The following is a 12,491-nucleotide window of genomic DNA, read 5'->3' as shown; positions in this document are numbered from 1 at the left end:
GGGGTAGCAATGTTGGTTTTAGAAGAAATGATGGTAGTGGTTTTTGTTGTTGCTGTTGTTTAACCACAGGTCAACCCTGGTGAATCAGACTATGATCAAAGACATTCCAGTCATGGCCGCCCAGTATATTTATACTCAAGACTACACTGTCCACTGTATCCCTTCTTTCCCAGGTAGTCTAGAATGAAAAGATTTGGCTGCTATTTTTAGCAGGTCACGTACCCACAGAGAGGATGTTTCATTGGATCATCTGTACATTTGTGGCTGCTATTATTTAACACCTGGTCAGTGTTCCCCAAGGAGGCCGCTTATCAAAGAGATTCCATCCATGGCTAACCTGTCTTTTTATATGCTATTATGATACATGCACTTGGAAGATGCATGACCCAGTGATTAGATTGTTGGACACATAATCATGATGTAGGTTCTGTTCCTGGGCAGTACTTGCATGTCCTGGGGTAGGGCACATTGTTTCATGCTGCTCCAATTCCCTCAGTTGCAAATGGGCAACATCTTGTACACTTATCTTTATTTGAAATGGTTGGGATATCATTTGAGGAAGATTTGACTGTCATTTCAAACAAGTCAAGTAATTTCAGAGTACTGGAGTTTGGTTATTATTTTAATGCCACAGATGGTTACAGGTGTACAAGGACCTTTGAAAACACATCTGTTCCTTGACAAAGCTGCCCTACGAAAAATAAGGAATCGTGTTGCTGTTTTGTCCTCTGATCAACAATAATCAAGCAGTCTTCCAACCTATCTTTTCCTATGTGCAGGGACAGTAAGACCACATTATCTAACAAGCCTCTTTCTATAACAATAAGGTGTTATTAGGGGGAAATTCAGTTACTATTGCAAAAAGTTTAAGTGACCACGTAGAGATTTCCTTGAGTGTGCTATTGTGAGATATATATATATATATACAGGCTGGCCCAAAAGTAGGTTTACAGTTATCACATAGGCACTTTAAATTTCTTTTAAAACATTTTATTGCATTTAAATTTCTATCTTACAATTAACTAAATTGCCATAGAATAATGGTTTCATATATTTTTATAATTAAGATCTAAGCCGTTAATATATGAATGATGAAGATATAATTGAATATATATATATATATATATATATATATATATATATATATATATATATATATATATATATACACACATACATATATTCAACTATATCTTCATCATTCATATATTAACGGCTTAGATCTTAATTATAAAAATATATGAAAACATTATTCTATGAGAGAGAAAGAGAGAGAGGTGTATATATATATATATATATGACAGAAGCAGTATTAATTTTAAGAGGTATTAGTTAACACCACTGGATGTTCTGTTAGAACAAACTATACTGTGGTAGATACCACGAGTGCAATTCTCATATTGGCTTTTGATGCCGATTGCACTTTTGTTTGTGTTACATTTTGCATTTGTGATCAAAAGCTAATAGGAGAGATTTTCTCATGGCAACTACCACAGTATAGCTTGTTCTAATGAAGCGTCCACATTTAAGTAGGGATAAACATTACCTTATTGTGATATAGGTTTCTAAGGTGTGGCCTGTCATGGTTTGAAGTGCAGTGTTTCCAATCCTTTCTGTTTGTTACAGTTTTTGTATAAAACAATTGGTCACCAGGCACCAGACACTAGATGTACACTCTAATATAGAGATTGTGATAGATTTGTAGGTTTTTGAGCTTGTTTCAAAGTAAGGAATTGTTTGTAGAATACTGGTTTAATGGGTGCAAAATCTAATATCTTGAGGATAAGGGTCTTAAGTAGTAGTTTCTTTGACTGCTTACCCATATCCAACTTACCAATATTCTACAACCAATTCATCTGTCTGCACGTTCTGAGTTCAAATTCCACTGTAGCTGACTTTGCCTTTCATCCTTTCAAGGTCGATAAATTAAGTACCAGTTACATACTGGGATCAATCAAATTAACTGGCCCCCTCCCCCAAAATTTCGGGCCTTGTGCCAAGAATAGAAAAGAATATTCTACAACTAATTCGTCTGTCTTTACATCCTGAGTTCAAATTCCACCATGGTTGACATTTCGGGCCTTTGCCTAGAGCAGAAAACCTGTCCTTGATGCTGATGAAGACTCATCCATCACTCATTCACATTGCAGACTCTATACTCCTTTCAATGGATTGAGTTCTTTCTGTAGTGATTGACTGAAGAATTTCTGGCAATTTCTTTCTTTTTTTTTTTGTTTTGAATGACCATGTGTTTGTTTGGAATCAGATGTAAAGCCAAAAGCTTTGGCACCTTTTGTTGTGGTCCATTTATTGAAAGTAAACTTGTACTCCAATGGATCTTGTGACAAATCGTTTTACTTGCATTAATTTATGTTTTATCTTTTACTTGTTCCAGTCATTTGACTACGACCATGCTGGAGCACCACCTTGAAGAATTTTAGTCAAACTAAATCAGCCCAGGGACTTTTCTTTTTTAAGCCTGGTCCCTTTTGCCAAACTGCTAAGTTATAGGAATGTAAACACACCAACACCAGCTGCCAAGCAGTGGAAAGAGGGGACAAACATGAACCCAGGACCATGAGCTTGGGAAGCAAGCTTCTTTATTTCATAAATTTTGCCATAAAGGTATTACATAGAGGGGACAAACACAGCTTCTTGCCACACAACCATACCTGACCCTAATTTTTAATTAAATTTTTTTTTGTCTATGTTGAATGTGAATCCATTTTATTCTTGCCTTCTTTTTTCACAGTAAATACAGTAATCCTTCGCCATATCACGGTTCACCTATCGAGGTTCACCTATCGCAGTTTATTATTTAAGCTTATGTTGATTCCTCCGTGGTGTTGTTTTGCATTCATAATAAAATAAATATATACAAATTTATAAAATAATAAAAGAAATATACATTACAGTACTGTTTCTAATTCATGGATTTTCACCTATCACAGGGGTTTTGGGACATAACACCCGCAATAGTCAAGGGATTATTGTACTGAGATGTTTTTCCCTGTATTTAATAACAAGATATTTGGCCCATGTTCAATGTTAGTGTGTTGGGGACATTATTTTTGTGTGTAATGAGTATTTGGGTGTCCCACTGATGTTGTTTATAAGGTATTTCCATGATTTTCCATGTCCACTTTTAGGGTCATAGTCCATGTAGGATGTCGGCCCCTGTTCACTGTTAAGATATTTTTCCTGTATGAAATGTTCAGTCATTTTGAAGGGGTACATTTTGTGTGATGCAGAGGCTGTGATGAGTCTATGTGTTTTTTTCTATATTACAATATTATCAACATTATCATCTTTGTAAATAATCACCACTAATATTTATTTTTTTATTGCCCACAGGGGGCTAAACATAGAGGGGACAAGCAAGAACAGACAAACTGATTAAATTGATTACACCAACCCAAGTGCATAACTGGTACTTATTTAATCGACCTTGAAAGAATGAAAGGCAAAGTCGACCTCGGAGGAATTTGAACTCAGAACGTAATGGCAGATGAAATACCGCTAAGCATTTCAACTGGTGTGCTAACGATTCTGCCAGCTCACCGCCCTATAATCACTGCTAATATTGTTTGATCAACATCATCATCACCACCGCCGCCGCCACCACCACCACCACCGTCATAATCACCATCACCATAAATAAAAGATATTAAGGTGTCCAAAAGCCAATCAAGTAAAAAGCAATTGAATTCTTCCTTAACAAGAAAATGTGTGTATGTGTGCGCATGTGCACATTTGTATGAATGTGGAATAAAGGTATGTTTATATGCAAATATGATTGCGTATATTTGCTTGTATGCTTGTCTGTGTCACAGTATGTGTAGTTACAATTAATATTCCTGTGTGTGTGTGTGTGTGGATATATATATATATATATATATATATATATATATATATATATATATATATATACACATATATAAAGAGATAGAGAGAATATATATATACATATATACACATATACATATATACATGAATATCTATACACAAACACACACACACATATATATATCTACATATATATTTGTATATATACATACAAACATGCATACATATCAATACATATACATACATACATACATACATATATATATATATATATATATATATATATATATATATATATACACACATGTATATATATATACACACACACATATCTGCATATATATTTGTATATATACATACATATATACACACACACATACACACAAACATATATATTATATATATATATATATATATATATATATATATATATATATATATATATATATATATATACATGCACGAACATACACACACACACATACAAACTAAATAAATACAAAATTATAAGTAAAGCCCTCAAACTATCAACCAATCAGGAGAAAGAGACAGACAGAGAGATGTTAGTAACCATCAGCAACAGAAGATCATCATACATGGTTAACCAATGAGACAACAGGAAATTCTCCAAGCATAGATGAAAGGAAAAAGAAAATAAAGTGTTGAGTTAAGCAGTCAAAAGACTATCAGCCAATCAGGAGAGACGAAATTGTTCTGATGTATTTGAGTGGACAATCAGTTGATAAGAAATGATTGAAGAAAATGTGATGGCCAATCAATCAGATGATAGCAAGTGATTGTTCAATGTTTAATCAGCCAATGACATCAGAGGAAGTTGTTTGTTAAGACAAACGATTCGTAATTAATTAAGTGATTAAAAGAGAAAGAAATGATAAAGAGATACTGCTTGCAGTAAGGTTTGTAGGTTGGATAGTGTTAACATATTTAATATTATCGGAAATATTAGAAAGTTAACTGGAAGTCTTGAGGTGTTTGTGTTTCTGGATGTGCTCAGTGGATGGCTTCACGCTCACCAAAGAGGGTAGAATTGTATTACAATACCAGATGTTTTCAAAGCTGTAATTGTTTTCAAATACTAACAAGAAAAATCACACACACACATCTATATATATTGCTCTTTTACTCTTTTACTCGTTTCAGTCATTTGACTGTGGCCATGCTGGAGCACCACCTTTAGTCGAGCAAATCAACCCCAGGACTTATTCTTTGTAAGCCTACTACTTATTCTATCGTACTCTTTTTGCCGGACCGCTAAGTTACGGGGACGTAAACACACCAGCATCGGTTGTCAAGCGATGTTGGGGGGACAAACACAGACACAGAAACACACACACATATATATTTATATATATACATATACATATATACAACGGTCTTCGTTCAGTTTCCGTCTACCAAATCCACTCACAAGGCTTTGGTCAGCCCGAGGCTATAGTAGAAGACACTTGCCCAAAGTGCCATGCAGTGGGACTGAACCTGGAACCATGTGGTTGGTAAGCAAGCTACTTACCACACAGCCACTCATAATATTCTATTTATGAGAGGAGCCCTTGATTTTTATCCCAAGCTTACATGTTTATTTTCTCATTGATAATACTTTGTCCTATATATGCACAAGTGTTATTCTTTACCAAAATAAATTGTGCAGGAGTGGCTGTGTGGTAAGAAGTTTGCTTCCCAGCAATATGGTTCTGGGTTCAGTCCCATTGCATGGCACCTTGGGCAAGTGTCTTCTACTATAGCCTTGGGCTAACCAAAGCCTTGTGAGTGGATTTGGTAGATGGAAACTGAAAGAAGCCTGTCATACATATATATATATGGATATATACTTGTGTGTTTATGTCTGTGTTTGTACACCCACCGTCGCTTGACAACTGACATTGGTGTGTTTACGTCCCTATAAATTGGCAGTTCAGCAAAAGAGACTGATAGAATAAGTACCAGGCTTACAAAGAATAAGTCCAGGGGTTCTATTTCTTTGACTAAAAGGCAGTGCTCCAGCATTGCCACAGTCAAAATAACTGAAACAAATAAAAGAATAACAGAATGTACTCAGCATCTTCAAAATGCATTTATATCTTTGAATAATCTTATTCTTTTTCTCTTGGCTACGTATATAATTATCTGTGGAGGCACAATGGCCCAATGGTTAGGGCAGCAAACTCACAGTCATAGGATAGCGGTTTCAATCCCCAGACCAAGCGTTGTGAGTGTTTATTAAGCGAAAACACCTGAAGCTCCACAAGGCTCCAGCAGGGAGTGGTGGCAAATTCTGTTGTACTCTTTCACCACACCTTTCTCTCACTCTTTCGTCCTGTTTCTGTTGTACCTGTATTTCAGTTGCACGTTAATTTCACGAGCACGCTGCTCCGTTAATCAGATCAACTGGAACTCTCGTTGTCATAACCAACAGAGTGCCACTATATAATTATCTGTGTCTTAATTATGCTTTTAATTGTTTATATATTAATTGTGTTAACATTAATTTACTCATGATTAAGAAATAGCAAAGCGTGTCAACCACTGAAATTGCTGAAAGTTATTTGGAAAGTTTGTTAGCCAATCAAATTATAAGAAATGTTTGAAACCAGGAAACAAAGTTCTGACCCGCAATTCCAATAAGCAGAGGGAGGGAGTTTATTTCAACCAATTAGACAATAGAAAACATTTAGAGCACCAATCACCCTGGAGTAAATAGCAGTGGCATAGACTCAGCTTGTGTGTGTGTGTACGTGTGTATTAATGTGTGTGGGTGTATTAATGTGTGTGAGTATGTGTATATGTGTGTGTATTAATACACACACACGTGTGTATGTGTGTTAATAGGTGTGTGTGTGTGTTAATGTGTTTGTATATGTGTGTGTATAATATGTGTATGTGTGTGTGTGTGTTAATAAGTGTGTGTTTGTGTCTATAATAATAGTGTTACACTTGACATGTAATCACAGAGATGTGAGTTCGAGTCTCATGGTTGGCCGGTAACGTATTTTTCTGCATTATATGGATTATTTATCCTGATCACGCTATTTATAGCATTATCACGCATTTGAGAAATAGATTTATTTCTGTATCTTACAATAGTGTTACCGTTTAGTCCACAGGTGAGCTGTGATCAAACAGACCAGAAAACAAAAGCCATTGACCACCCCATCGATTTAGGGCTATGTATGTCCAGAACTATATCATCCAATGAGTTCTTTGTTTATTGAAGGTGGTCAAATTTGATTTGACAGAGGTTTAGCTGCTATTTCTAATAGCGCAAGTAGCCATGTGTCAGGCAAATATCTGTGTATGTATAAGTCATCATGTGTATGTGTTTATACCCTTGTATTTGTATTAATTTGAAGTGTGTGTTTATGTATGTAAAATAGGTGTGTGGCAATGTATAAACACATACACACTGTGTCAGAGAGGAAGATCTCTAAACCATTTCATAGAATGAAATCAATCAACCGGGAAGAAGAGGAATAGAGATGAAGCAAAAAGCAAAATAAAATGTTTCAAAATTTGCATAGAGGTTAGTGGCAGAACGGAACCCTAAACATTTTACTTACTGTTGCATGTGTTTGCTCTTTTGTGCAAGGTTCCTAACAACAACAAGAAAAGTGATTAAAGCATGACATAAAACAGTGTTAGTTTTTTTACACTCCAGCCTCCTCAGAGTGACGCTTCGCCTTTTAGGTGTGAAAATACACACACACACGCACACATACACACACACACACACACATACATACATACACACACACACAAACACACAGATAGCCAGGTGAAGGCGGATTTGACAAGGTTAGATAAACCTCTACGTCCACAAGCTATTACATATGAATATAGAAAATACTCAAACATGGATAAACAAACAGGAATTTAACAAATGTAGATACAGTAATACCTCACTTTACGAGGACCCGGGTTTACGAGTCTTATTTTTCAAGCACAAAATCCAAATTTTGAACGAAGTGTAAAAGTTTCTACTACCATAACAAATGCTTCTATGTGTTACCGAGAAATTTATGGAGAACAAAAAAAAAAAAAGCAAACAAATCAACTTGGTTTTTAAAAAGAAATCTGCACGTCTGTCTACGAGTGCTTGTGAATCAGCGATTGCATCTACAAGTGATGCTGTGCACGAATACAGTGTGAGTAAAAATGATTCAGAAAACGATTTTAAAAAAAACATTTTTATTTATGCGCCCTTTTAAAGCCTAGCCAGGCTCATGGGCCCGGTTTTCTGGTTTCTATGGTGTATGTGTTCCCCCCTCAGCTGGATGGAATGCCAGTCTATCGCAGCATTACCCAAGAAACAGGAAGAAAGAGTGAATGAAAGTTGGGGCAAAAGAGTACAACAGGGGTTGCCACCACCCGCTGCCAGAGCCTTGTGGAGCTTTTAGGTGTTTTCGCTCAATAAACACACACAATGCCCTGTCTGGGAATCGAAACCATGATCCTCCGACCGCGAGTCCACTGCCCTAACCACTGGGCCATTGCACCTCCACTGAAAACGATTATAATAATAATATTTTTTTATTATAAATGATATTGACATTCTTTTTGCTTTGCAGTAGAATGTAAAGAATATTTTTTCTTTACATTCTACTGTCGTTTTATTGCAATTTATTTATGAGTATTATAAATTTTGTAGGTAAAGTATTTTTCTGATCTCCAGAAACAATTTAACTCATATATCAAGGCATTACTGTATATATCAATAATCATTACTGTATATATCAATAATCAAGAAACCTCTGGTAAGATATATAAACACATACACAAATATACACACATACATACACAAATACACATGTGCACACATGCATTAATATATATATTTTTTTATTATAAATGATCTTGACATTCTTTTTACTTTACAGTAGCATGAAAAGAATATTTGGAAAGACTTCTGTCTGTCCCTGCTCCCTCCATTTTATCCTAAATGTGTTTATTTAAAAAAAAGTTTTTGACAAAAACCCCCATTTTCGGATATGAAGGTTCCAGAAAATTGCCAAAAATCAGCATTGCTAAAATTACCCCGCTTCCACCCACAAATTCTTCAATTTTGACTTTTTTTTCCCAGCACTAACCCTAACCCTAAAACCCTAACCGTAACTATAGAAATGTTTGAAACTTTTGTCCGAATCATAATGTATTTTTCCGCATACTTAGAAGAAAACATGCTTAAAAAATTTTTTTCAGAGTCTCCGTATTTTTCCGCATATTTTGAAAAAAAAAAATTCCGAAAAAAGTAAAAAAAATTAATGAAATAGGGGTGGAGGTGGGGGTAGTAATTTTAAAATGCCACTTTTTGCCAATTATGTTTGCAGATTTGTATTCCCATAGCCGAAAAGGTGGGGGAGGGTTGTGTAGAAAAACATTTTTTTTAAAAAGGGTGGCTTTTTGGGGGGAGATGGGTGGAAGTCTTGCCAAATATTTTTTTCTTTACACTCTACTGTTGTTTTATTGCAATTTATTTATGAGTATTATAAATTTTATAGGTAAAGTATTTTTCTGGTAAGGAATTATGATGTATTACATTGGTACTATTGGAAATTATTGCTCTGCTTTACGAGTTTTTGTTTTACAAGCTGTCTCCAGGAACAATTTAACTCATATATCAAGGCATTACTATATATATATATATATATATATCAATAATGAAGAAACCTCTGGAAAGATATATAAACACACACACATACACAAATATACATTAATATATATATATATTTTAAATACATCTCTGAACAATATCTGTCTTTATTTTTTGTTTAGAAACATTTCCATTCCTATGATTCTCCAATAAAATGACAATATCAAAAGCAGATGTGATGATTTCTTCCTGGAGAGAAATCCCCAAAGTCCAGAACCATTTCCTCAGGGTACACAATATTGTTCTGAATCATTATAGAAAAGTTTAATCATAAGTGGATAGGAAAAATATTCAATAATAAACTTTTTTAATAATAAAACTTCCATACAGTTTTTAATAATAATTCTGCTGGCTTTGAAAGTTTGTGAAAAGCATGTACATACATACTTATACACCTATATATGCATATAGATACGTGTATAGCATCAAACTTGATTACACAGAAACAACCTGAAAAACAAGGTTTTGTGTGAGTATGCATGGAGAGAGAGAGGAAGAGGAAGAGAGAAAAGGAGAGAGAAAGAGAGAGAAAGAGAGAGAAGGAGAGAGGAAGAGAGAGAAGGAGAGAGAAAATTAATCTAAGAGAATAATGTTTGCGTGTATGCAATAATATATATAATCAGTAGGGTATATAATATATGTATGGCACCTTGGGCAAGTAGCCTCAGGCTGACCAAAGCCTTGTGAGAGAGATTTGGTAGACGGATGTTTCTGTGTTTGTCCTCCCCACTATCGCTTGACAACCGATGCTGGTGCACTTGTGTCCCCGTAACTTAGCAGTTCAGCAAAAGTGACCGATACGATAAGTACTAGGCTTACAAAGAACAAGTCCTGGAGTTGATTTGTTCAACTAAAGGCGGTGCTCCAGCATGGCCACAGTCAAAATGACTGAAACAAGTAAAAGAATAAAAGAATGTATGTGTGTGTGCATGCATGGATGTATGTAGAGTGTTTGATGTTACGTACAGATTTGGTGTATTAAGAAAAAGGAGGCAGTCAGAATTTTGGGTAATTCTTTATTAGCGCCTTCATTCGTTTAACCGAAAGCATAACATGTATGTATATATACACATGTTTCATAAAAATGGGTGTTAAATGATGATGATACATATTTCAATTTATAATGGCCAGACGTCACCAAATCATAATCTACGAAAATAAAACATAGAAGAATATAAAGAAAAAGTTGTTTGGAAAATGAAAACGAAAGTGAAAGTGTCCATTTGACATAAAAGACTGACAATAACAATCATGATCTAAGGGAAAAAACTCTGAAAATCTCTAAGGCAAATAATATTTGTTAAAACAAATTTAATGTGAAAATACCTGGTGGGAGTTAGTTATCTCCCTTGACTGGTCGACTTTGCTAGACGCCTCTAAAGATTTGATAAAAAGATGTAACTAAGATCATGTATTCTTGATCAGAACTGACCTGGGGCTAAACAACAACAACAATAATGAATTCTTATCCTCTTTATCAGTTCTGGAAGGATGGAAAAGTATGACTTTAGCTGTATTTGAACTCAGCATCCACTCAGACACAACTGAATTGCGACAAACTTGCTTACAGAAACAGTTTATAAGATAAAACACCAGAAGAAAGATGAGTTGATTATATCGACCCCTATAATTGGCAGGTCCTTTATTTTATCCATTGTGATGGAATGAAAAGGAAAGCTGACTGACGTTGATAAGGTTTGAACTCAGAAACAGATAGATGACTAATGAGGTTGCTGTAGTAAGTCAATTTGACCCCAGCATCTGACAGCTACTTTATTCTATCAATTGCAGAAAGTTGAAAGTCAGAATTGGTCTAATAAGGATTCCATTTGCATTTAAGCCAGTTTAAAGAAAGTTCTTAATTCAATTTCAGGATTTGAATGGTACATTATTTTATTAGCCTTGGAAGGCGATGACAGACAAAAATCTACCTGAGCACGACTCAAATTCAGAACTTAAAGAGATATTAATATAAAGTCACCAGATTGTTCTCAGTAGCTTGCCATTTGATGTTTATATGCTGCTGGAAAACTCAGGGAAGGTCACTTGTTCGTATTCCTCACTGAGGTGACTTTTTGCTGAACAAAACATCGTTTGTCCTTTATAACTCAGAAATGAAAGGACAGTGGCCACAACGATTTTGCTGGGACTTTGAAACTGCTGGAAAGAAGGAACAAATCAGGACTTGTAAGTAACTACAATAAAAAGCAAACATCAGGGTATCAGCTTAACCTCAGATTGGTGCCCCAGTCTGGGCTAAATACTTAAAACAGAATAATAGATAGTTCTGCTCAAGGCAGCAGAGGACCCACTGACTGTGTTAAATGAAATGACTGACAAAGTTTCCTCCACCCAAAAGCAGATGGAGCTAATAGTCAGCTGATTGAGTTTTGATTCAATTTCATTCACAATCGTTGGACCATCCCAAAGCTTTAGTAGGACATACTTACACCAACCCTATTATTGAAGGCGGTGAGCTGACAAAATCATTAGCATACAAGACAACATGTCTTCTAACTTCACATTCTAAATAAATGCTACATTTGAAGTTTGATCTCGTGACATATGGATGGTCATGGTTGGAACACCTTGGTCACGATTGACCAGGAGGTTAATCAACAGAAACAACAATAGTAACTATCACCTGTCCTGGTCATCGTCAAATAAACTTTGAAGTCCAGGTAAAAGAGTGAAGCTATTATCAAGGGAGGTAACTGCTTATGTCATTCTTTTAAACTAAAACTTATTTTAGATTTCCTGGTGCGAAAAAAGAAAGAAAGAATTCATTTGAAACTATTAATGGAGACCACGGAATAAGTTTACTTTCCAAAAACTCTACTGGTATCGGAGAACAGATTCGTTGTTTGATAGGAGTTAAACTGCAGAAAGACAAGACATGATTTTTATTAAATTATTTGAACACGATCGTTGACGCTCTTAGAATGACAAACAAGAAAAATAACGAGTGGTTAAGACGGTA

General features: G+C 35.2%; 1 protein-coding gene across 3 annotated transcripts in view; it reads right to left on the bottom strand.

The window, feature by feature from the left end:
• The window catches only part of LOC128251011 (uncharacterized), a 622,894-nt gene that overhangs the window by 260,630 nt on the left and 349,773 nt on the right, over positions 1-12,491 (bottom strand). For all 3 annotated transcript variants that reach the window (XM_089343603.1, XM_089343604.1, XM_089343605.1), the window contains one exon: positions 7,422-7,454. In XM_089343603.1, coding sequence (XP_089199729.1) covers positions 7,422-7,454 — 33 coding nt within the window. The remainder of the gene's footprint in view (positions 1-7,421; positions 7,455-12,491) is intronic.

Source organism: Octopus bimaculoides, chromosome 27 (assembly GCF_046866305.1).
Source record: "Octopus bimaculoides isolate indiv1 chromosome 27, ASM4686630v1, whole genome shotgun sequence".
Classification (NCBI taxonomy): domain Eukaryota; kingdom Metazoa; phylum Mollusca; class Cephalopoda; order Octopoda; family Octopodidae; genus Octopus; species Octopus bimaculoides.
This window is presented reverse-complemented; position numbering and strand designations above follow the sequence as displayed.